The 27,025-nt window shown below is 39.2% G+C and overlaps 1 protein-coding gene and 1 long non-coding RNA gene across 5 annotated transcripts in view; one reads left to right on the top strand and one right to left on the bottom strand.

The window, feature by feature from the left end:
* LOC116443743 overlaps nucleotides 1–27,025 on the top strand; it is a 116,174-nt gene that overhangs the window by 62,572 nt on the left and 26,577 nt on the right. The window lies entirely within an intron of this gene.
* The window catches only part of PDE5A (phosphodiesterase 5A), a 107,241-nt gene that overhangs the window by 54,560 nt on the left and 25,656 nt on the right, over nucleotides 1–27,025 (bottom strand). Inside the window, exon 2 of one of the 4 annotated variants that reach the window (XM_032108216.1) lies at nucleotides 3,916–4,018. The exons of 2 other annotated variants lie outside the window; for them this stretch is intronic. In XM_032108216.1, the coding sequence (XP_031964107.1) occupies nucleotides 3,916–3,998 (83 nt within the window). In that variant the 5' untranslated portion in view covers nucleotides 3,999–4,018. The remainder of the gene's footprint in view (nucleotides 1–3,915; nucleotides 4,019–27,025) is intronic. One more of the 4 variants, XM_032108217.1, reaches the window with a different exon arrangement.

Here is a 27,025-nt window from a genome sequence, read left to right as displayed (position 1 = left end):
CTAACTCAGGATAATTAGTAAGAATAAATACGGAAGTATGTAACCAGAGGAGAAGTAGTTATGTGATAATTTATGATTAAAGAACTCTATTTAAATTTATTTGAAAGTAATATAATTCTTTTTCATTTCCCTTTAAAAGAAGAAAAAAAATGGTTTCAGATGTCAACATTGTTAACTTGCCTGATTTATTCATTAGATGAATTGGAGCAGCATTTAACTTTGCTACAAAGTGGGAATTGGCCATCTTTCTGCCATCTCTTAAATCTGGAAAACAGTTGGTCCATTTTGGCTCCTAAATCAGGTTTAGGACTGTACTGTATGGCCAGCGAGGCTAGAATATGATAAGGCAGAGGAAACTATTCCACTTCTTTATTAGCCAGCACTTTCGCACACACGCAGTGGAAGAATCCTAATACTAGTGAGGCAAGTTTCCATTTCCCTTCCATTCCATTGCATAAGGAGAGTGAAATAGCAACCAAAATGCCATTCATTCAAAATCTAATCATTATTTAGTGATGAAAACACTGAATTATGAGAATGTCTTATAAGTTTATTCTCTTAGTCCTTTCCAAATAATTGCTGGAAATGTTTCCCCAGAGCTGCTCAGCAGTTGCATAACCTACCCTCTCCTCTGGGATAACAGTGGATATGTCCTACAGGAAGCCATGGAAAATAGTAGCTTCCTCTTATTTTGATTTGAATGTGATTGAGCATTTGCGTCAATCAAAGTACCAGGCAAAATTATTGTTCACGTCAGGAAAGCAGCAGCTTCTCAAAGCTGTTTGTAATACATGGACATTTGTCTGGAAAACACTGTCAGACTTTATCTCCTGAAAAATGTAAGTTAGGATTTGAGTTTAACATATTAGCGTTTGATGTGTAAACTGGCCAGTATGCTCAAATTTTAACTTTTCCTGATTTCTATTGGAAGTCTCAGGATAAGTTGGAAAGCTGTTAGCAAGTCTCTCTCTTTTTTTCAGCCTTCTCTCCCTTAAGCTAAGTAGTGCCACATCTTTCAGTTCTTCCTTGGGCATCATGTTCTGCAGCCCTCTGATCATTCATTTTCACTGTGGGCATTCCCTAGATTGTCTCTACCATCCCTGCAGTGTCTCAGCAAGCTAGGATCAAGTAATCCAGCTGAACACAGATCAAATCCCAGTGAAGTGGAAGGAGTGTTTTGGGTTCCTTGCAAGCTCTGCTCCTGCTAATACAGTCACCCTTGCTCATGCCTTCTTGGCAACAGCTTGATGTTGTTGACTTCTGTACTTTCTGTTCCTTTTTTCATATACTTGCCATGTAGTCAGGTGCTGCCTGTGTTTGTGTTTACCTCTGCCTAACTGCATTTTCTTGCTCTTGAACATTTTTAATTTCATCCTGTGCTTGCAGTATGTCTCTCCGATTTATCAATGACAAATTCTGTGCCTGTCCTCCAGTGTGTATTTGGCCTTACCGAGCTTAGTGCAGACTTGCTGAAGGGCACAGGTCTGGGCAGTGATGGGTTTTGATGCAGGTAGGTGAAACTGTAGGTGGATAATGTATGCATAGGATTTGGTGGATTTTCCTTAGGAGGTAGTGGGCAGGTAGAAAATTTGTAGGGCAGATTTCATTCCAGGCCCTTCTCAGTGGCATACCAAACCCTTTCTTTATTTACATGATACTTAGCTTATTTTTAAAGAGCTTCTTAGCAATTACAAGAGCTTCTTTGCAATTACTTAGTAATTTTGAATTAGCGGTTGCTCTTATTAGTACATTTTCTAGTAATTGTGATTTTGAATTGAAGTGTTTGGTTTATATTTGGTTTATATTTAGTCTTACAGATAATTATTGAGTTAAATTATAAGGGGCTTGTTTTCCTAGTTGTGGTTGTTTGGAGATGGAGACTCAGTGGCAAACTATATAAATGAAAAATTAGTCAGATTTTTTTCAAGAACATACCACTGCTATTTGGGCATCCACTCTTTCATTTCTATGTACTCCTACACCACAATTCTCTGTTGAACTTCTCACACGTTAACCTAGCAGCTGGAGATTCTGAAGGCCCCCTATCATCACAAATTAGTATCATTTCTCTCAGTAAAACCCTTGGTTTTCTGGAGCTGTTTTTTCAGCACATTGTCCCTGTAATGATCTTTCTGAAACCACAGAGAGGTGTAGTAGCACCAGCTCTTGTGTCACTGTTTAATCCACCTTGGGCAATAAGAATAACTTTTGCCTACGCTTTGCTCTGAGAATGTGTCTGTTTTGGCCCGCTAGTTCTGTTTCTTTCTTTCCACAGTGACTTTTCCCAAAATAATTTTCTATCTTGCAAACGAGACTGATTTTCTTTGTTCCTTTAATGAAAAACTTAGATTTCTCTGTGTTAAAATATAGGCCAGACCTCACTAAGTGTTCTTAGTTGGTCTATATTAAGGGCCTGCCCTTCATGTTATTTATAACTGTGTAACATTTTGTAATTTGCAGCTTTTTCCATCAATAATTTTATTTTTTTTTTCAGATCATTCAGTATTATTTGGGTCCATTTAGTATGGATCAGACTGATACTATACATTGCTGGGGCTTTTATCAAAAATCCTGTAAAGTTGTGAGTTGTGATGAAATCTTACAGGAGTTTACTATATCAAACTAATTCGTGGTCTCATGGGAAAGTAGGAAGTTTTTTTTTATTCCTGACAAAACTAATTTTCTGTGTTGACTGGCGTTAATTGTACTATCATCCTTTAATTGTACACTGATTTCTTCCTGTACCAGCCTTTCCATCAGTTTCCCTGACGTTGATGTCAGGCAAAATGATCTGCAATTTCCTTATTAAATAATGGAACAATGCTTGCTTCTTCTCTGTCTTGGGGATCTTATGTGGAATTTCAAGACATGTTTTGCTTAGTTTGGTTCTTCTAAATTTTATCTTACTGAGGTTTAGGGTTTGTACCTGTTAAACTGGTATTATTTTACTTCTTGATATTTTGGAATCTTAGTAGTGAACATACGAATTTCTGCTTTAATAGATCACATGAGAAAAATTTTAGTGGCACAGAGCTGGTGAAGTATTATGCAGTGGGCATAAAAATTATTTTCAGGGCTTTTTAGGAATGCACAGACATTCTGGTATTAAAGGAAAATGTTAATCTTTGATTGTGAAAGAGCAACAACAAATTGAACAGTAAATACAGTGATAACATAACATTGATATTGTGACCTAAAGGTATAACCACAAAATTTTCACTGTTCTGAACAATATGAAAGGAAAATGTGTAAGAGATTAGCTTGTGACTAAGGCTCACTGCAGCACTGCTAAATGAATATAATGGGTTTGCATGGCATTTTAATTATACTCAAGAAGAAAAGTATGAGAACAGTCAGATTGAAAAGAGGTTGTTAAACAGGTGTGTGGGTTTATTTCTGTCTATCCCATTTGATTTTTTTTTTTTTGGAGGGGTGTGGCGTACTCAGGATCCTGCCATGTTCTCCTTCAGTTTTCATACCTATCCCTGGAGTCATCTGTGGTGTGGACGTTTGTTTGGCCAAGGGAGTCTGAATGAGAGTATTCCCAATGTACCATTGCTGATCCCGAATCAGCAGCAATCTCATGGAGAGGTTTTCCCCACAGTGCCTATTCATGCCTCCTCATCTCTTTTTAAAGCTTTGGCTTATGTGAGCACTTGGAGCTTTCAAAACCTTTTGATACTTGGTAACTAGTTTCTCTCTGGTAAATACAAGACGAAAACTATTAGAGTGAATCAGTGAAATGGATCTTTAGATTCTCCCATCAAATAGCTTGGGGTCAGCATCAACCTGCCTTCCTGAAAACGTGAAGCTGTGTTTCTCAGGAAATTAGTATTACAAGAGCTGCTGGGTCCAAATTGTGATAACTACCTATCTTTTCACATTTGGTGCTACATTTCTGAAATTGCCACTTACATTTCATCGCTGGCAGGTTGCACACCGTTAGGTTTCTGAGACAGGGGCTGTCCATGGCCATGTGTTTCTGCAGCCTTTAGCATAGTTGGTACTTCACGTGCTGCTGTAAAACCAATACAAGGGACAAATTAAATCCATTTTTGTTGGAATCCAGATATCATTTGCATCGCTATTGAGCTTTTTCATTAATCATTGTCCCTCCATTAGATCAGTGAGGACAGCAATAATTGTCGCTAGTCTTGTATTACAGGTGTCTATAGCAAAATGGAAAGTTTATGGGATTTGACTAAGGTTATAGAAAAAGTTTATGTCATAGCTAAAACTACATCAAGTGAGTCACTTGTGTTTAGTATTACATTTAGTCTTCTAAATCACCAGGGAGCTGATTTTTAATCTATCTTTCTATAGCCACAGGGGTTCCACACTCACTCCTGGCAGCTTGTACCAGGTCCTAGGAGAGACAGAAAGAGTGTTGTCAACAATGTGGCAGACCTCATTTGGCACCTTTGCTCCCAAATGGATAATGTGAGCATCTGAACACAGCGTGTACCTCACAGCCTGATCTGCTGGCCTGGGTTCGTGCTGAAGGAGAACCTCAGCCACTCAGCCCCGAAAACAGGTAGCTGGCTCATCCCTGCCTGTTCACTGCTGTGGCACCCCACTTTTGAGGCCTTCCATGTTGATTTTAGACCAGGGGAGAATCAAACCATGTGAGATGAAAGCTGCCAGAAAGAGTGAGGAATGTGGGGACAGCAGGATGGAAATAAGCGCATAATTTTGCTAAACTGTTCCAATACGGAACAATACTAAGGAGAGTCTTGATGAGCCTAAAACTCCTTCCAGCTGCTTGTGAGCTACCGGCTGTGCCTGACATTCCTGCTTTCTGGCTTCTAAGTCTGGTCTCTTTTTAGAACCTTGAAAAAAACCCAGTTTTTATTTGAGCTTATTGAATTTACTTTAATTTTATTTATTTCCAGAGTAAAATGTTTATGTGGAAACAAGTTTGTGTGGTGTTCTCATGGCTCAAATAGTAATACGAGCACCCCTGAGGAAATGAAAAGTGACACAGCATGGGCCAGCCTGCGAGGACAGCTGAGTGCTTGCAGGCTGCAGCCCGGCTTCTCAGTTCATCCTGCACTGAGCATATACACATTCCCTGCTGTTTTCCTCCTTTCCATGTGAGACTGAGTCACAGAGGTGCAAAATGGACTGAAAAGCAGGATTTTGTGTGGGGGGGACATAGTCTTTCTCTGCCATTTTGTTTTCCTTTGTTGGTGATGTAGAAGAGCTTCTGTGTTTTATGAGAATTTTATGCTACCTACACACTGCCAGTACAGTGACATTAACAGGTAAAAACATAGGCAGAGAAGTATTGCAGTACTGGACTTCAGTACATTTACACAGACTTCAGATTCATTTATACTGTGTTATCTAAATTTGCAGTGTGTGCCTTTTGATTAGAACTGCCAAAATCTATTTTTTCTGTGACAGCTGAATTATGGATTTTGTGAAGAAAACCTCACAGCTGATTAAATTTGTATTGACAGGATTGCATTCTGTGTTAACAGGAAAACATCTACTTCAGGCCCCCTAAATCACATCTTTTCCTCTGCTCTTACTTTAAGGCCCTGAAAACCCAGGGTAAATCAGGAAATGTTTGCCACCACAGATGCTTTCAGCGTAAGGGAAACCAAACATGTCATTGCTAATTGATCAGAGTAGCTCTTTTGATAAATTTATATCTTCTTTTAATCTGCTGTTTGTCTTTCAGATGTGGATTGATTTATTCTTCCGGCATTTCTGTCCCAGGCAAAATGTTTTTGTTATTTTATGGAAGATAAATCACAGCTCTTCCCTCTAAATACTTAGTGTCTGACTCTTAATTTCTTGATCTCTGTGTGTGAATAAAAGTCTGACCATTTTAGTTTTGCTATTTAAAAGTACTCAGGGGAGGTAAGAGAATACAGAATGAAAACCAGCAAAAGGAAAAAACCAGCACAAATCAAATCAGTCTTCTTGGTGGTTTTGGATTTTTAGTGAGGTTAAAAGATATTGATTTTATATGGACTATTATTAATTTTAACTTACTCGTGGAGTTTAATATTACAACCAGGTAAGACACATCTTGGCATTCATGTAATCTTGTAAGTCTATTGCTTGCTAGAGTATGAATTATTTAGAATGGAAAGTGTAGAACAAAAAAAGGATATAAATATATCTATAGAAACAAAACGAACAGGAATTGGAATTCTATAATGTTTATAGTTACTAATAAGGAAAGGAAATAAATACAAGTTGTTCTTAAACAGGCTGGTAAAATTGAAAGTGAATGCTGCAAGTTCTCCCAAGTGCTTTCCAGCCGTAAAAACTTGCAGAAAGTAGATTTTACCACAGATAGAGCCCAGCTGAACATCGAGCTGAAATGTGCACAGTACTATTGTTTCCATTTGCTAACAGGCCTTACTTGCTTCAGGGGTCCCTGCATGTTGCAGCTGTTTTCCATTCCAAGTGGCTCGAAGCATTAGGACAGCTTGGTCACTTCACATCTCAGCAGGAAAGCTTCAGATTGAAACAGCCTCCCTCATTCAAAAACAGAGCTCCTTTCTTCTTTTTTTTTTTTTTTAAATTCCCCCAGGATTCTTGCTGTTTCTGAAGAGTTATGCTCGTGAGTAGTAATACAAAATGATTTCTGAAGCTCTTACTAAAAATTAATAAAAAAAGGGGGGTGTGTGTGTGTGTGTGAAACATCTGAAATATCTTTCAGATCTTTTATCACACAGATAAATCAGTGTGTTTGTCTGTGTCTTTGAATATCTGTCAGTTCCTGCAGCTCCAGGACCCTTCAAATTCACTAGCCAGCATCATGTTCGTTCAGTGGAAAAATAAATATAACAAAATACTGTGAATATCTCAAAAAAAAAATTAGGAGTCCTGTTGGAAAGAGACACAGTCTTCATGCCTTCATCGAGAGTCAGGATGTCAATGACCATCTCAGGAGGGGACAGCACCCAGGCAGCAGAGAACCAGCATCCTGCTGGTGCTGGAGCTTCAGCTGTACCTCTGCACGGTCCCAGGAAGGTGTTAATATGATTCACTTAAAAACCTGGCAGCCACAAAATACAAATAGAAAAAATGCAGCTGGATTTTTACTAATGCTCCCAGAGCAAACAGCTCTCCTGTTTCAGGCTGGACTCATGTCTGCTCTCTTGCTCCTTTCCATCTGCTAACATCGAGCTCACACATGTCTTACCCACTACTGCAAGAACAGTGGGAGACAGCCTTTACTAGCTAACTTTCTTACCTTGCCTAACTTTGCCCTCCTAGTTTTAGTTTCTTTTGGAAGGAATTGGAGAAATGTCCCTCTGCGCATCGACCTTCCAGCTTCCAGATCAAGGGTAAAGTTCTTTCCTGGTGTCTCTGGTGTTCTCACCACATTTCACCATATTCTATTTCATTCTTGTGTCATCACCAGTGCTTGAAAGTACGTTACACTCCAATGCAAGAGCAAAATACCCTCTCCTATTCTCACCTTCCTCAGGAAACTCTTCTTTGGCAGCACTCAGAGACACGAGTCAATAGCAGCAGAGAGTCATCTTTATCTGACCATGCACGCTGCTGCTTCTGGTTTGTTGCTCCCCTTTTGATCTCGCTGTGTTGTGCTCACAGATCTGTGCTGCTTAGCAAAGGTCCTTGGGACACGGACCAGGCCTTTGTGTTTTGTACAGAGTGTTTCTGTTCTCTGGCTGAATGTCTTGACCTTTAGAAGGCAACTCTAAGGTTGTCAAAATGTGGTTTGTTTAATCAAGAATCTAATTCGGAGATAGCAACTCTGTTACAGGCTCGAAATTCTCTCTTGTGTATGGTTCATGCCAACACAGCTTTGCCCACACAGATGTTCACGGAGCTCAAATAAAAAGAGCTGTAAACAGAGAAGAAAAGGCTTTCAAACTGATGAGGAAGTCTTTCTTAATATTTATGTTCTTCCTTGTTGGCAAAATGGGTAATTTGAATTCAACTTAATCTGTTTTTATTTCAAAAATGAGAAATATACAACTGATACTTCTTTCCTCAGCGGAGCAAATTAGTCAGTGAGCTAAGCACAACACAATGAAATGAAGCCATTTAAAGAAAACCATTAAAGGTAAAAACATTTGAGTAATCAAAAACAATGTTCCCTTCAGAACAGGGCATTACAACAAAGCTGGTTGTTCTGCTGGTCTTGTTGATTTTCACTGACTACAAAGCAGAATAGAAACTTTCTCCATAAATCCCTGGGTGCTAATGCAGGAAGGTGGCTGTGTAATCTGAGCTGTCTGACCCTGGCAAAGGAGCAGACTGTGAGCTCACTGCCTAAAGAAATGATTAAAAAATTCAGTGCTGGGAGGACAACTTGCTGCTTTATTAACATTTATCAAATTAAAGAAGTTAAATATCTGAAGCAGTATGAGCAGTGCATAAAAGCAGAGGAGTGAAAGGAGAAAAGCTAGTTTTGGGGTGTGCCATGGCCTCTCTCAGAGAGCCTCTCATCTATCTGCTTTCCAATTTATCCTGTCAAACAGCTGGCTTGGCCTGGGGTCCACAGGCAGATGAGCAGTACCATTCATACACCCTGCTATCCAGAGCACAAATGTTTTCCCTGATGCCTGGTAGTTCCTAGCCAGCTTCCAGAGCTTTGGCAGAATTGTTCACAGATGTTTGAGACATGGGGATGAGACAGAAATTTGTTGAAGAGGGATATGAAGTTAACGCATAGTTAATACTGTTGTCTTTATCTCTGTGAAGTCTTTCTCTGCAATCTGGTAGGGAATGATGTGTGCACATTGCATTAAAATTCCTTCTTGGAAGTTATATATCCCAGAAGTTTAGGAAAGAAGCTTTTTTATTTGCATGTAAGTTTTAATGTCCTTTGAAAGGGATTGATCTGTCAGTGCTGGGGCCGAGATCAATCGGTGCACATCTCACTCTTCAAAGAGCCTTTTAGTGTGCCACTTCCAGGCAGCTCCTCAGCCCAGCAGAAGGGGGAGGCTGGAGTGGCATCCTCCTCAACACCACACTTTTGCTGTGGTTGGCTAAACCTCCCCAATAAAAGCTGTCACCCTCGGGGCAGTCCCACAGCACACTGCCATGTCCCCATTCCTCCTCAGCGTTGCTGTCAGGATGGTAGGAAAGCTTGGGATTGATGCCAGGTCATGAGAGAGCAGAATTTAGACCGAAGGTGTTTCTCTACAGAAAGGCGTTTTTCTACTGAAGTCAGTAGAAACTGAAGTGGCCCTAAGTATACATTTATAGGAAAAGTGAAAAGCAAAGTAGTGACAGACAACAAGTATTCTAACAGGAGAATCTAATTTTTCTCTTTTCACCACGTTATGCAAAGGACGACGGTGAGCACTGTGTTTGCTGGCAATGGAGGGAAGTCTGGGGAATCTATTCATTTTCCTCCTCATTTAAACAAACACTCTCAGAACCATGACCAAGAAAGGAAGCAAAAGTACTTAGCAAACTTACATTAAGTGTTCTAACTCAATGTTTGTATTTTTCTCCTGAAAAATATACTGACTGTATTGGTAGCACAGTAGTGTCCAGCTTCTGCAGTCTGATGTCGGAGAGGGCTCAGGGAATATTTTTAACCTTGTATGGAATCTTAATTTTATTTTCAAAATACCTGAAGCTCAGAACAGTCTGAGCTATTCTGAAACAAAAATTGTGTCCTTCAAAGAAAGTTCATGCAACTCCCACAGGGTAATCCTGTCTGGAAGAAAAAGCGACTAGTGCCCAGAGATAGGACTGCCTCAGAAGAAATCTGTCTCTTCCCCTTACTTTCTAGTACTTTGGGAATGTGATTTAAAACAGAGGTCTTGTGAACACCAAGAATACTCCTGTAGAAAGATGATTTCTTCCCACCAGATAGCTGTCTCAGATTAATACCAACCTGCTACATAATGCCACTACTAGCTAAGATTTGGTAGATTTTCATTTCATGGATAAACCTGTGACATTACTTGCTAATCTGGGAGCTTCTGCAGATAAATACCAATATTTATGAAATTTTACTCCATTCCCGTAAGTCTGTATTTTTGGCTGTCGAGCCAGAAGTTCTTACTTTGGGGAATGTAAAGGAGATTTTAAATGTGATTGAAAAGATATTTTGGTCTTGAGAAGCCAAAATATTTAAATTTTGTTTACTTTTTATTCTCATCATTTTGAATGTTTCATGCTACAGTTACCTTGTGTTTAAGTAAACTTTTATTAGTTAAGGATGAGCTGCAACTCACAAATGAATCTCCAAAGAAAAAGGAAAATTAATGAAGAACTGATGGGTTTATTTTAAGGATACATATGAAAGGTTTGGATAAAAGATTTTAATTTCTTTCCATAATTTATCATCCCCACTATCAAAATAATGTCCCTCCTACCACAGAAGGGATAAGTCATAAACTGCATTGGATGGTAGATTTTGTGTTTTTAATCAACAGTGTTGTCATTGTGTGGCTTGGTTTTCGTCAGGAAAATCCCACATCTTTTGCAGAGTGGAAACAAAGTATTTCGCACTTACTAGCTTCCTTGAAATAAACAATCATGATGATGAAAAAGAGGCAGAATTGTGAAAGGCAGGTATTTTATGGCAAGGAGTGGCTCATTGTTTCATCTTTCCGAGATAAGGACAGGATATGATGCACAGATTCATGCCCGTCAGTGACCTCACTAAGTGCAGAATGCAGTAGAAACATCACAGGCTTAGGAGCAGAAATGGCTGCAGTGGTACCTGGATACTTCTTTGCTATCCTCTTCACCATCATGTTGTCTTCACTACTGCAAAACTAATTAAATCTGAGAAGCACAGTCACTATGCAGTGGGTCAAATTCTCCTCTCTACCCCGTACTGTGTATTTAGAGTGACTCATTTCACCAGGGTTTGTCTGTATTTATGCAAATGTAGAAGCTTGTTGATGATGACATTTTGCCTTCTTTGGAAGATTTGCACCTGAAGTGGTGTTTCTATCAAAACTGTAAGGAATCACCAAATCTGAATGATGGTAAGGTGTTATTTCACTTTGGCAATTTTGCTTTAAAAGCTGTTACTATTTTTCCTTAAACCACCAGATTCAGCTTTTTCTAAAATAACATATTTACTGCTTCTGTCCCACAACAGTTTATAGAAATGGTCTTGTCTCTGTCTCCAGTGCTGTCTTGGGAATTCTTGGAACTGTCCATCAGTCAATATCTCTGAGTGACACATACAGTGTATGAGGCCTAAGAGCAGCCCTAAGAACTTTGCTACCACACAGGAAGTACAGTGATGTCACTGAGAGCTCGGTGTAGATGTGGATTATCTGTGTGATCTAATGAAGTAAATAGATATCCCCTGCAATCAAGAATATTTGTTCTGATGCTTCAAGAACCTTATTCTCCATAACTCTGTGAGCTTAAATCAGATTTGCATTGGTGAGGTTGCTCAGAAATAACAGGTACAAAAAGGGAAAAACAACAAAGGGTCTTGATAATTATTTCTTGGCAATTCCCACTTCCTGTGAGAAGCAAACACACAAATGCTTTTTTCAAAGCAGATGTCACTGCACGTCCATAGCTTGGGAAGACGCAGATGGACGCATGTTTGGAGAAAAAACAACAGGCAGGGAGTTTGGAGAGGAAAAGCAGTCCTTGGTATTTTGTAGCTGTCACCTTTTGATAGAGGCATGCACAGGCAGAGGGGCAGCTGGGCTGCCCCAAGCAAGCGCTTCTCCCTCCATCTCCACAGCTGCCAGTGCTGCTCTCAGTCAGAGGGTGCTCTGCCAGGCACTTTTGGGAGGAGGGAGAGTGCAAGGGGCATCAGCAGGCTGTGTGGGATCTGGCCATCAGCTCTGTCCCGACACTCGTGCTGCTGGGATAGTGGGAGGGATACCCAGCCCCAGCAGAGGGGTGCAGGTTGAGGGGCTTAGCATGGGCCAGAACTCCAGTCTCGCCCAGCCGGCTCTGGGGTTTGAATTGGCCTCTTCATGGAAAAGGAGAGTTTCCATCTCACCAATTAGTTAACGTGGCTGCAGTGCATAGACCAGAAATAAAACACCTGTGGAAAGAGGGGTAGAAAGCTGGAGCTGTGAACCAGAGAAAGACACTGAGTACTGCAGTGGCTGAAGCTCTCAGTTTCATGAGCAGAGCTTCCAGCACTGCAATTTCCTCCTGGATACAACTAGGGGTTTAGTTCCTTCTGATTTCCTGCCATTTTTATCTAATTGGCTAATTTTACTGACTTAATATATAAAGAGTCAGAATTCCTTACCTCCATTTCTACCCCATCACAAATTAGGATTATTTTTGTTACAACTAGTTATTAATTTATTACTGAAAAAAGTGTTGTTAATTCAAAATAAATATGCAGAATCCCATATGGATGAATTAAAGAATCATGTGTACTGAACATGAATTTGAAACACCAGCCTGCCAGTATCATCCAGTGGAATTTGGCCAGAAGTTTCACTATAAATATGTGTAATCTCCTTTGTCATAGGTTATATTTTGCTTGCCTTCTACACTAGAACACTGATCTCTGATTTTGAATCATTATTTTGCCATGTATTTTCATTTGATATATGCAAATATGTCAGTGACTGGAAGTGAAGAAAGTTGGCCATTTATCTTTTCTGAGAGATCATCTAGGAATCAGCAAACTATCATACAAGGGTTTATTCCTATTGCTGAAGTAAGAAGGATTGCACTGCCTGCTTTGATATTCCCAGCAAGGACAATTAAAAGTATGTCATCAACCTATGACTTGTACTGGAAAGGATTTTGTTTCCTTATGTATTTACGTGTAAAAGAATATAAGGGCCATCAGAGAAAGAGGGAAAGGGGTTTAGTCTGTTTCAGTTGCAAACAAAAGGAGAAAAGAAGCTGTTATTTCAGCACCAGTGAGTAGATATCTATTGCATGTGACCCCTGAAAGACTCCTTAAGTCTTTTAAAAAGTCTGGAAAAGCTCATATCTATCTCATCTGCATCTGTATCTTTATCTCAAAACTTTTTGTAAACTGCCCTAAAGTACTCAGTTATTAGGGCAAGCTCAAATTCCTTTTACCACTGCAAGACTGAAATTGTCACTTTGGAACTCGTCTTCTATGAAAAGGAAAAAAAAACCCACCCCATAAGTCTTTCCAGGAACTTAACCAAAACAAGTTTCAGAGAACATTTTCTGTTTAGGGGATATCTTAAAAGCCTCACGTGGCACAGCCTCAGCACACAATACTTATAGAACCTGTAGTGGTGCCTGTGCAGCGGTAGAGAGTGCTGGTGGGCATTCACAGGCACTGAAGGGTTCAATACTAATGAAATGGTTAATGATTGGGAATTATCCAAGGGAATAGCCTGTATTCCATGCAGCCTTGTAAAGAAGGATGTTTTCCTGACTCGTTTCACATCCCATATTCAGGACTTGTTTTTTGTCAGCCAGCTGGGCTGGGCCCTGCTCAGGCTCCAGCAAACCACAGCAATGAGGTTAATGCCCCCAGTGCAGATTCATTAAAGTTTCTCATCAAGACTTGCCCTTTCTTCAGCAGAGGTTACTGATCCCTAACATTTGATGACAAAGGTATAAATGAAATTTGTGCTAAAGAGCATTAATTTAGAGAAAAGAACCAAAAACAACAAATCAAAATACTTTTACTAATATTTAAAGTAACCTGGGTTGTTTTGAAGTACCTGTTCTAAGGGTTTAACTACCTCTATTTATGTCAAAAAATATTAGGTGATGGTAATCTAGAAGTGTGATCATGACAGAAACCTTTTTATCCAGTTGATTTTCAGCCAAAAGAACACCAGTAGCTTCTCCCCATGTCTTTTTTTTCCAAGGCCTTATGGTACTGTTCTTTTGGGAAATACAGCCCTCTTGAAACCAAACATAGCCAGGAAAAAAGAACAACTTAATTTACATTAGAATTTGCAATTTAATTTGAGGCTGAGAAGACATTCTGAGAAGCATGGTAGTAATCCAGCGGAGGGAGAGTGAGATAAATAAGCTTGCACTAATGTCAGCACTAATAAGGATCCTGTTTTCAGCAGCTGAGGCAGAGTGGTCAGGAACAGCTCAATTATGTCCATGCTGTACCACGGCTCGTGGTGCAGATAAAAGCAGAAAAACCTCACAGTGTCTGGCTCTGAAGGCTGGAAGCAAAATACTGGAGGCTATTCCAGATGTGCTCATTGGGAATTTTAACAAATTTTTCTTTTCTTTCAATGTGCAAAGAGATGCAAAACTTTCTTTCAGTCTTCAGACTTAGAAGATCATTTTGAACAATGGTGCACAAGTATGTGAGTGTCACTTTAGAGGCTGCTCCAGTTTCCGTGATAATTTAGGAGTTAACGTGTTCTGTTGTGCCATTTGCTGGATTGAAATTCAATAGAGCTGTAACATTTCACCTCTCAGAGCTTATTTCTCCTCCTACCCCAAGTCTGTTAGGAGCTAATAACCTCAACCTACAAGACAGCCTCTTATTACAGATATTGCACAGTTCTAAATACAGTGGGAACAGTCATTCAGGTTCTCAAGTGCTATTGTGAGACACAAATAATATTAAACATTAACTTGAGAGGTCACTTTTCATTTTTATGATGAGAACAGAGATGCAAGTGTGGAACTGATGAGGATTTTGGGGTTTTAGAAATGCTTTGAAGCTGGAACTTCATCTGTGAACTTAAAGGCATTTCAAATAGAATGCTTTATTCTTTGAGGGGGTTTGTGCATGGATGTAATTGGTCAAATATGTACAAAACCTGCCTACAGGCCTTGCCTCTGTACATATTTAGGGAAACAGAGAGACTGTTTCCATAAATTATAATAAAACGTACAAATTGCATAGCAAATGACGAACGCTGTAAAATGTTGTCTGAAAAGTTCAACCAAGCACTAGATACAAATTGACTTTGAATTCCAAGATTCCAGATAAACATACTTTTGTCTCTTTAGATTTATATGAGCTGTTCTAGTTCTCCACTAATTTCGTCTTAGTTCTTGGAGCTGTGTTTATACTTGGTTGATTTGGCCTACTTGAGTATCCTTTTCTACGCTGTACCTAAGTTTGATTTTCCAGTCAAGTACTCTTCTGGGGACACTCAGTACATCAATCCCTCGAGGGCTAAATTTGGAAAGCACAGCATCAGTTGTTATCATTAACTGCCTTTAGAGTACATTGGAGTAGGGAGAGAAGTGATAGATTTCCCAAAGCTTCCTAAAGAACCATTTCCTACTTCAGACCAGGACACATGCTCTGCTATCTGTTTAATCAAGTAACAAGGAACAGTCATAGTCAAAAGCCAGAAGAGGAACAATTATCTAGTCAGATAATTTGACCATCTTTAAAATTTGACTCCACAATGCAGTAGAGTATAATTTCATTTTCCTCCAGACATTAAAATTATTAATAAGAAGTCACTATAAATTATGAACAATACAAAGTGTTCAAACGAACTCAGCCGTAAATTTCTTTTGGCAAAATTCCAGAGGTCTACTTTAATCTTCCAGAGAAGACTTTTTGCCTGATACTGTGCTGCCTTTGCAGTTCTTTTGTTTTAGTACCAGCAAAGAGAAGCAGAAGGCTGGACCAGCCATTCTTCTGGGCAGGAGCTGAAAAGATCGAGAAAGACTCCTGATATTATCTTGAAAACGGATGTAGGCTACTGGCTAAGGTCGGGAGTAATGGGAGGTGAGTTATTTCATAATGAGTTTGGATAGTTTCCATGAGCTGGTTAGAGAAAAATGATATAATTCTGCAACTATAGCAGAGAAAGCACAAATAGCAAATTACTCTAATGAAAGCTTTTGTGAGAAAAGCCTTTTATTATAGCTGTTCCAAATGTGCAAAAGGGCAAAGTAACAAGTCTAAATACATTTTGTTTTTTCTTAAGCAGTGTCCAGTGTCCCTTGAGCTCCATTTGTTCAAATAAGTAGGAATATGGTGATACAAAAGCAGATGGTGTTTGCTGCTATTGGATGACAGATGTTCCCTTATCCCTGAGATTATGCAGTTAAGTGTAATGCATTTATAGCTGGTTTATGCAAAATACTGAGCACCCTCAGTTCGCATTAATGGTCAGGGCAGCTGGAGTGGCCTGGTGACTCTCAGGAGGTGCACAGCTCTTGGGAGTCAGGGACCTTCTCAACTGAACTCTTCACCTAAACTCTTGCTTTGGAGATGTACTGATCATCAGTGTTCAGCATCTTTGGGATCAGCCTCCAGTCACCCTTGTTAGGTCTGAAGTCAAAGACCTTCCCCTCTTTGCAGGAAATGGATCAAGTGCCCATGAACTGTGTCTAAAGTGGTCACTCGGTTGATGCAATTGTGTGGCTGTAGCAATCCCGCTAATAATAACAGTGTTGAAATACACGTCTATACATTGCACAGAGGTAGAAAGGAGATAAGATAATCTCAGTGCTCAGTAGAAAATGCCCTAAACAGTTCCAGGTGCTGGGCAGCCTCCCCTTTAACTTAACACCATTGCAGGTGTTAAGCCTCCTGGAGGGCGAGCCCTCCAGTCAGCCCTGATCCTCGCTGCACTTGAACATGGCCCTCCTGGATTATCAAACAGGGCTCCTTCTCCTTCCAGTGAGGTTTCTTTTGAAATGGCAAGAAGCATTTTTAAATTTATCCATACGTACCCTGAGATGAGGCTGGCAAATGGATGAAAGTCAGTCAGATTTAAAGAGCCACCATAAGAGTACAAAAGGGGATATCCCACTAATGAGAATTCTGTTAAAATTCATTAGGAGGAATTTCTCTGTGGTCATTATTTATCAGTTTAAAGTCAGTGAGAAACCAAGCCCTTTCTTATTTCAGGGCTAATTGTGTAGTGCAAAGTACAATCTCCTATTCTTAACTTCTGGATGTTACTGCATAGTCTAGATGGATATAGTTACAAAGCGATAATTTAGGACAACATGCCACGTGAGTTAATTCATCCTTGCCCTAAAAGTTCCTGGATTCCTGCGGAACCTTAGCTTTGACCTTCTCTGAATAGCAACAGGAGATAGTGACTTCAAAGTTGATACATTTCCTGGGTAACAGTGCACGACCAAGTTTCTGTTATCACGTATTAAAATAAATTTTCAGCAGTTAATTCAAATAGCATTTCATTTTATATTTTAGTACTACAAATAGCAGGATTCCTTTGTATAAAATTGAAACTTTGATTTCACCTGATGGTTTTCTCTGTTTTGAACAGCAGATTTTCTTTTCAGCCTATGAAATACCATCATTTGAAAAAAAAAATTAATCTCCAAGGAATTGCTGCTTTAAAAAAAATGGGTACCTTGTACCAGCTCCCTCTAAATTCTTCTCTTTCTTAAACAATGCTGTATTTTTAGGTAAGCAATACACATGCCAGACACTTGCATTAAAAATATGATGTGTATTGTGTACTTCATTAATTTCTTGACATAACATCAGCTGAAAAAACAGCAGTTTGTAGGAATTAAGTTATGACATAAAACAGACTATTTATGTCAAGAGAAGGAGACAATTCACATTAAAACCAGGGAGACGACGACTTGCTGCATAGTTCATGCAAATCTTATATGAACTTTATAAAAATATGAGAGGGACTCACTGCAGCCATGTGACAAAGTGCAGAGCATTGTCACCCCAGGACAGGTCACACAAACAGTACAGAGTTTCACTGGAGAAACCCAAATTCTGAGTCTAGTGAGTGCACAAACCTCACTGCTTATGGAAATCCTGGATGTGAAAATGCCTCACCACCTCCTGTGACCTAGGAAGGGTGTAGGGCAGCACTCCCTGGCACCACAGTTTCTTTCCCACTCTCATCAAAGCGAGGACTTCAGTTACTCCAGGACTTCAGCAGGCACTGAACAAAACATATTGTCTGCCTGAAATCACAACAGAATTTCAGGACGAGCAGGCTGGCATGAAATAAATATTTGAGGTTCAGTCCGCTTCAGGTGATTTCCCTAAAATAATAGATGATGGTTAAAAATGATATTTGGTTTCCAAATACCCATCCAAATGCATTCCAGTTGGCAGCTTGACAGAATGGTCATTTTTAGAATTTTATGCTATTAAAATCAGAGGTCAGATAAAGTGTAACTATCCAAAGATTAGACTAATTATTGCTACCCAGTGTCTGTCAAGGGCTTTGTCCCTCTCAAGATGCCTGCACACTTTAGCATAAATACTGTAACTCTCCTTCCCTAGCATCCCTCTTTTCCTTCACCCCAACCCACACACAGAGTGGCATTTAAATAGGATTCTTCACACTGTGTCATAAATATTAATGGCATGAAACTCAGAGCTTGGCATTTTTCACTAATGGCCCTCTTCATCACAGTTTCACACCTGGACTGCAGCCAGCCCCTGTGTAACTGGCTGACATTTTTTAAAAACATGTTACTATTGAAGTGAAACAAAATACTGAAACAATTTCTCACAAATTAAAATTGTTGGCAGATCCTCTCTCCACATTATGTGCTTGGGATGTCATTTGGCATGACTTCCTAAACAATGCCCATGTTGGCTTGGCATGGTTTGACTTGTAATTACAGTTTATGCCTTTCACCTAATCCCAATAATAGCTCCAAATAAGCTGTGTATGGACATTTGATATAAAACTGGGGCTGGTTTAAAAAAAAAAAAATTAGTACCTATTTCGCTACAATCCAACTTTTTTATGAAGCTTCCAGAAGATCTCCATAGAAAGATTAATGCCGTTGTTGGCGTTTCTTAGTTCCTGTGCTTCCTTGCATCACTTCTGTCCTTTCAGTCTGAGCTGTACCAATCATCTGAAATTGTAAATTAAACAACCAACAATGTTTTGGAGATATTTATGCCAGTGTTCAAGATTTAATTTTCTGTTGTCTTTCTGCCTGAATGAAATACACACAGCTCAGTCTCTCCATACAAGATAACGAGCCTTCTGAACAAGCTGCCAGACACTGACACACTTACTGAAACAGCAAGTATGTGTTTTGTTCTTCTTAACCTTCATTTTATATCTGAGTTAGGACCACATCTCACAGGCTTGAGCCTTTCAGTATCTAGATCATCCCTGAGAAGCTGATGTTTCACTAAAAAAATTGGGTGAATGAGAACAATAATAATTTGTCTTTTGCCTTAAGCAGAAGGTAACAGTAGAAGGTGGATAAGCAGAAACATATTCTGGGCTCATTGAAATCAAATGTATTTCACAGTGTGATGTGTGTCAGCACTTAAAATGCTTTGAATTAAACAGGACAAAGAGCAAACAGAAAGCGTGGGATCAGAGGGCTGGAAGGAATACAAAGTCACCTAATACAAGGCAAAAGCAGCAACCTTTGGGTGCTTCCTGACAGACACTTATCAGGCTGCCTTGAAATCTTCAGTAGCGATGCACAAAACCTCTGTCAAGTTTTCCTGCTGTTCTTAGCCCTTTTGTGATAAAATGTTTCTGATGATGTAACCTGAATCTTTCTTGAATTTTATCCTGCTATTTCTGCAGACACATTAAATAGCCTTCTACATGTCTGAAAGACTCTTATCAAGGCTTCCCTCAGTCTGTTTGGCTAAGTATCCCACTTTTCCTATATTTTACCATAATTCATATTTTATAGATCACTTCATCATTTTCATTGCTGTGTTTGGGACTGTCTCTGACCAGTCCATAGATGTCTTGAAGTGTGGTCCCTGACATAGCCCCATTAATCCAGCTAAAGTCTTATCAGTGCTGCTCTAGCAAAAGAGTTACTTGTCTGCTATCCACATTCCAGAATGACACTCTGTGTTGGCAGCAGCATGACGTTGTCAACTTACATCCTGTCTGCTCTCAGCTGTCATTTCTATGTTCTTTTCCATCCAAATTTCTCCTTCCTCAGCTATTCCACGTTTTCTGTCTGTGCAGGTTATTCCTGAGCATGGTGCTTACACTTGTAGAAGTTGAAAAAGATAAAAAGTTTTCCATTCATATCTCCAGTTTGTCACAACTATAGGGAATCCTATTCTTGACCTCCAAAGTACTGGCAGTGTACCAGACTTCATTTGTCTCTAAGTCAAAAGAGCCTCTTCTGTGATGTGACATTTGGGTAAGGAATGAAAGCACTGAATGACACTGGGACAGGCCCCAATGGAACATCCATTTGGTACATCTTCCTTTTGATAAGGAACATAACTGTTCAGCTTTGCACGCACAGTGGAGATCCCTTTTCCCTAACATGCTGTGACATAACACTAATAAATGCTAAATATCTAAGATTCATACTTTTGCTTTCCTCTTTGTTTCTCAATAATACAATTCTGAAAAGAATTGCTTAGCATGCAGTAAACGGGAAACTTTGAAAGCACACATTAAAAATAACATATTTTATATTGATTTCTTTCTTCTTCAACATATGGAATTAAAATACCAAGAGATGTTCTTTTGTTCTGAATGCCCTGGAGGTACTTACTATAAGCTTGTGCATTTTAAAAGTCTGCATAATTTAATGGATGGGTACCAAATGCAACTTAAATTATCGGTACTGTATGAAGAGAAACTCATGATATACTTCTAATTCAGGTAAGTATGTGAGTTTTAGAAACTTGGAGCATTTGCTTACTGAATTTCGTCTACTCTGATGTCTCCAGCCATCCAGTAAATTGAAAATCAGTATGAGAATGCTTGATCCAGAATGCAAGTTTTTTTAAGATCTCAAAGTTCTGAAAATTTATGAGTGTTTACACTTAGTGTTTTGGTTTGCCCCCTGTTATTTACATCTTTGTTTTAACATGTAAAGTGCTTTTTTCAAAAAGAAGTGCAGTTATGTAGGGATGTTTGTCAGATGTATGCCCAACTGTATATGAAACGGTAATGGACCAGTCCAAAACTGATTGTGGAATGGGCTGTGATGTCCTGCTGTTGTTCAAGGGCTTGAAGTATTTTATAAATTCCTACTTTTAATTTATACATGTACTCAGAGACATGGAATGCTTTAAATCTTAATTTAGAATATTCATACCATGCTTTGACTCCAGAAATCAAAGGCAGCTAACCTAGGAGCTCACCACTCAGAAAGGCTGTTTCTTTTCATTGCTGTCACCGTTAGTATTTCCTATGCAACAGGAGCCCAAGTGTGAAGTGTAAAACTCCAAGTGTTCTGTAGGGTGGAAGCAGAACCATTACTGTACTCAATTATTTTTGAAGCAGAGGGAGTGGAGAATTGTGTGGCTGAAGTAAGAAATGCAAAGAAAAACCTATGGTGTCTGTTTTTAAGGATATCATGGAATAACAGTGGGACAAAGTAAGGAAATTGCCACTCTTGGATGATAAAATGTTCCATTGTAAAAGGATCACAGCACCCTGCATTTTCATGGTACTTAGTTTCCTGAAACCCTAAACCCTTTCTAAGGGTTAACTAATTCACTTTATAATGCTCCCTTTAAGGAAAAATAGTACTTTCAGACCTTTTCTGACAGATGTTGAAACTTTGTCTCTGGAGGACAAAGTTGCATACCCCAGTTCAAAGCAGAAACAGAGGTCTCAGCTCCAGGTTGTCTCCTATATGAGTATCAGGTTTAATCCTACAGGTTGGCAAGCACTTAGAACAGCCAAGAAGTGACGGAGTCCCAGACTTTGTACAAATACTTGTAGCCCTTTTACAAGTAATACTTGTGCTTCTGTCCTACAGAGAGATTTTGGAGTGATATTGAATGACCTAAATTGAATTTGTCTCGAGCTTGAGCTACTGTCTTCACAACATGTTTTCCTGGTGTTTACCCTGGAAAATCTTTGTGAAAATGTGTAGATTAACAGCACTGTTCCCATTACACAGGTGTCACAAGCTCAGCTGGTAAGCTCTGCAATTCCAGCACAAGTGAATTGGGTGTGTTATCACTCTTCTTTTGATGCCCTTGCAAGGAAGAGCTCTTTTAATCTGGATTTTTTTTTTCAAAGTCATTTGTTCAAACCACTTGGAAACTATTCCAGTGTGGAATGCTGTCAGCCTGGAGCCCTGATACCTGATGTCTTCCCTATGAGTGTGTTTAGGGCCAAGCTATTCTAGTGAAACGCAAACCTGAAGCCAGCCAGATTTATTTTTGTCAGCCTGCAGCTCACTGCAGTTTGTTTGAGCTGAAATCTGTGGGCTTCCGGTAAGAAGAGAATTGTAGGCAAGCACATGTGGAGTTTTGGTGTTTGGGGTTGGTTCTAGTGCTTGCTGTTATGGCCCTACAAGATTCCTGTAAGGCCAAACCCAGTGCTGTGAGGTCCATATAGATCTGGTTTCAGAGAACAGTGTGTGTGTGTAAGGAGCTATGGCTTGGGATCAAGCCCAATTTACTTCCACAAGTAGGAACTAAAGATGAGATCTCCTTGTGTGGCTAGATAAAATACATATCCTGCCTCACAGCTGAGGACACGTGCACAGTCTTAATTGCAAATCTTCACCAAGAAACTATTTCTAAATAAGTAGATAAGTGTTGGCCAATTGTTTATCGCTTTTTTACTGCTGATGTATTTTACAGGACACCAGATGATCGGAGCAATGCAACAGCGTTACAGGAAAATATTCACCCTTTTCCCAGGAAATGCTTGCACTCATTTTTATTTGCTTATTGTGACAATATGTTTGCAGAAAGTGACTGTTGGACTTGAGATTAATTTAATGATGAGATAGAGTTTATTTGAAACAAATTTAGTCCAGAAGGTTATCCGGTCAGGAAGAGGAAATAATATCAAGGAACTAAGTTGAGCAAACAACTCAGATACTGAATTGTGAATACTGAGCACTCAGAAAAATTTCATTTGGGCTGACATTGGTTATCATTTTGGAACAAATAGAAACTTTCTGAAGTATAAAGGCTGGATGGTATATTGACCAACAATTCCTCAATATGAAATTCAGCTGACTCCACTGCCCCTCTGTTCTCAATCTTGCACACTTCACAGAGTATTCCAGTCAAAATAATTGTTTCTATGAAATAAATTGCTATGTGGCTAAGTAAAGAATCAAGCCCATGGTTTTGACACTACTTTCTTTATAGCTCTAGCCATAGAATTATCCATTTTTCTCATTTTTATGTAAAAGAAACTGAAATCAATATTCACGTTGCATGTTCCCTTGGTGTATCTTGCAAAAAACCATTAGGGGCCAACTTTTCCACAAAAAGGAATGCAGAATGCTGTCTGCTTGTAAGTTTGTGATTCATGCCTCCTGTCAAGGCTACCAAACCAGTAAAAACACTGGAATGTAAAAAAATAAGCATGATTATGTATTTCAGGAAAACAATTTTCTCAAGAATGTTTCTGGAAAAAATTTTCAGTGTTTAGCTATTTCTAGTTGATATTTCAGTGATGGAATGCCTACTGGCACTAATTTGTACTATGGAATTGTCCCACAGGACAATACTTTCCTGTAGTGTGTTTAAGGTGTCCTTTTTTTCTGATTCCTGTAGCAGCAAATCCTTTAGCAGCTCATTACTTAATGGAAACTAAACAAAGCTTCTTCCTGGAAAAAAAAAAGGTTGATCTCTATCACCCCAGAGTGAACTTCTCTTCTTAAATACATAACACATGCTTTTGGAAAATATCCTCAGTTTAATCTGAACCGTGTAAACTCCAAAGACAAGACCACGTCTTCATTCATCCATCTTGCATAGCTCAAAACTCCAAACTTTCTGGGAAAAAGGAAAGGAAGCACAGAAGATACTTTTTGTGTATACACATCTACTTGTGTGATATGACTAGACTTTTGTCTGTCATTCCTATTAAAAATAGCCACCTACACAACTGAGAACTCAAGGGCAGACTCATAAATTGGGATCCTAGAGGCCCTGGCTGACCTTCTTTGCTCTGTGCTAACAGACATTTCTTTGGGTGTTTTTCCATTTCCTATGGAAACTCATTCTGCTTTTTATTGTCCAGAAATCTCAGTGCTGGCTGCTTCCTCCATACATCGTGACCTTATTGCTGTGTCTGTTTCTGCTGTGTCTGTTTCTCTCTGTTGCTGTTCCACAGCTTTTCCATTCCACTGGAACTACATGACCACCAGTATTAATTGTGCCAAAAGAAGTATAGAGTGTAATTTAGATGCAGAAGCCATGAATTTAGCAGCTGGTAAGTTATTAATAGGTCTTGAAAAATACACAATAACGATTCTGAGCTTTGACCATGAATATCATATACCTCATCTACAATCTCAATTCATTTGGAGGAACACTGGATCAGGAGGGAAGATGTTTATGAGATTTTACTGCTGCTGTCACTTGCAGAGATGCAGTGCACTGTTTTAGTGGATCCATGCTGGAGATCCATTCCACACTGGCTTTGGCTTATGCTTTTTGCAAAAAAAAAATTGCCAGTCTTTCAGCAGGAAAATGTTTGTGCCTGGAGTTGAGCAACCATAAAACATAATGCCATGAGTCTCATGGAACAATGAATAAAAGAAAAGGACAAGTTATTTTGCAGATGTATTTTGGAAACATGCTTTCAAAATGTTTGTCCTTTCAAAGCATTAAATTACAGGTTTTTATATCTAGTCATTACTGTTCTGACTTTACACTGTAGGAAGACATCTTGCTCCTGTTGTCCTTACTGTATCAGTGAGCTATTCCCTCAGGAGAAGTCTCAGCATGTGGAAAAGAAACTATTCCAGAAATCAGTGAACTCTATTTTAAACTAGCAAAGCAAGTTGCTCCTGTTTCTCCTCCAACTTAACCCATAATTCCTGGAAGTATACCATTCCCAGATATAAATGTAGAAAACCTAAAATTAAAAACAGATCACTTGCCTTTTCTTTTGAGGATTGTGGAACTGCATACTTTGTGTTTATAGTACAGCTGCTGTGTAAATATAGAATATAGAGCAAAATACTGCTTAGGCCTTAGGCCACGCTTGTGTTTGTGACTTTTTGTCTTTAAAGTAAACCACTTGTGATTTATAGCAATTTTATAATAAACTAGGACAAAATATTGCCTTCTCTAAGGAATATATGCTTTGAAATAGGTGAATGAACTAAGCTGTTGATAATGCACAAGGTCCACGATCCAGAGTTCCATATTGGTTCTTGGAATTACGTTCAGATAGCTGGAGGGCCATTTTCCCAGTACCTCTAGCAAATGCTTGGTTTTTTAGAGGAGACAGTTTTCTTTTTTAACCATTTAGGGGAAAATCTTCCACAGGGCATGTTTATACTGAATAGCAAAGACAGCTCTTTCAGAGTAGCTGGAAATACCAAATAAAAAAGAATATTATGCAGAAAAAAGGTGGCTTGTCTGGCAATGCTTTAGCCATCTGCTAAGAGTGTGAGCACTGAGTGTCCCGTTTGCATATTTAATCTACCAGAATGTAACTTAATTGTAATTTATTGCTTTTTTCATAGCTTTCAATAAGAGAAGGTGCTGAAAACTACTAAATTGGGTGCATTTCACATAGATTTCCTGTCTGGTCCTGTCCACCGACATGACTTAAATTTATTATTTCATACTCACGGCCTTAGGCACAGATTTAATGCCATACTCATGGGGACTAATGAAGCATGAAAACATGGGGAAATACCATGAAAAATTAACCAAATGGTCCACAAGGCCAATTCTGCTTTATAATTTTTGTAGCTGTTTTGTATTCTATACTATTTGTTTTGCAGAAACCTACCATAATCAGGATCATTCTGTAATTTCTGATAAAGGATTATCAGGTCAGGGTTATAGAGTTTGTAGTATTATGGTGAACTATTTTACATTTGTTTAAAAAGGAACTTTGAATGCTGATCAGGCTCAATAGATATTCCCAACAGAATAATAACTGCTCAAAACATCCAAAAGGAAAGACATTTTTCCATGAATATTTCAATAATTTTTTCGGACCTCCATGAAAATAATACATCTTAATGAAATAAGGGCATAGACTGCTTTTTAATATCCCAAATAGGTTTTTGTCATTTTGAAGTCAAGTTGTGCTGAATGTTCCCTGATAGCTGGTCATGAGGGACAAACTGATAGGGATATGTGCTAGAAGATCCCTTATCAAATCTAGGGCTAATTAGTTCGTTGCTGGCCTAAAATGTAAAGAAAAAATATAAAACCAAAAAGAATAGAAACAGCTGATATTTCAAATCTAGTAATAAAGGGGTATAAATACAGAATGAAGTCCTTCTCTGTGCTTTGATGTCTTTGACTCAAATCTGTTCTTAAGAAAGGGCATCAAACCGCTCATATTCCAGCGTTTCATCATCCCAGTAAAACTTCCAGCTGCTGTTGTTGCTGAAAGTGCACAAACCATTTGTTGTGTAGCATGTGCAGTGTCCTGCACACTCAGAGTCATGCTGGTCTCACTTCCAGTGCACCATTACCTCATCCCTAAGCTTTGGCAAATCTGTTGCTAATTCTACAAGAGTTCACCCATTGGGCAGGCAATAACACAGCACATAAAGATTAACAAATAAATATCTAAAGAATTATTCCTTTCCTGTTGATGGCAAATGCCTTTTGTTTCTCCCACCACCAGTCCTTCCACAATGTATTTTTTTCAGAGTACGCTGAGGGTGGGTGTGGAAGCAGTGCCATTCAGAGACCATTACAGAGAAAAGCAGGAGCTGTAAGGCTGATTAGAGCTGTTATCTAAATGCCCCCATTATCCAACAGGCATCACAATGGAAAAAAGGTCAGACTAATCAGAGGAAAATAACGTGAGGAGAATACTGTAGGTGTTCCGTGCTGTGGGGGTGAAGATGCACTACACTGTTCCTTGTATCCTCTGGCTCTCTGAAGGACTTCCCAGCACATCCTCACATTGCTGTGCCTCAGGTCGGGCAAGGACTGCACAAACTCCAGTGATCCCGCTCTGTTCCATCACACGTCCTGGCAGTGGCCAAAACTGGAGAAATTTATTTAAATCTCTGGAATGTCAGGTGGAAGCTAAGAAAAACCACATGGCAGCTTAATATTCTGTTACTCTGTTTATCTTTTTCAGGTCTCCTCTTAAAACTTGTGATCACTCCCGCCCATCAGTAGCAAAGGCAGAGAAACTCTATTAAGGGTAGGGAGGATAGGGTTTGCTAAGGAAAGGCAGGACAATAGGGAGCCAACCATGCTGCTCTTCTACATCCTCTTCAGTCACTGAGCGGGCACCAGTCACCTCCTCTCAGGACTAGTCCCACTTTTTGA

Source organism: Corvus moneduloides, chromosome 5 (assembly GCF_009650955.1).
Source record: "Corvus moneduloides isolate bCorMon1 chromosome 5, bCorMon1.pri, whole genome shotgun sequence".
NCBI lineage: Eukaryota > Metazoa > Chordata > Aves > Passeriformes > Corvidae > Corvus > Corvus moneduloides.
Note: the sequence above shows the minus strand (reverse complement) of the source record. Positions and strands in the feature narration are given on the sequence as shown.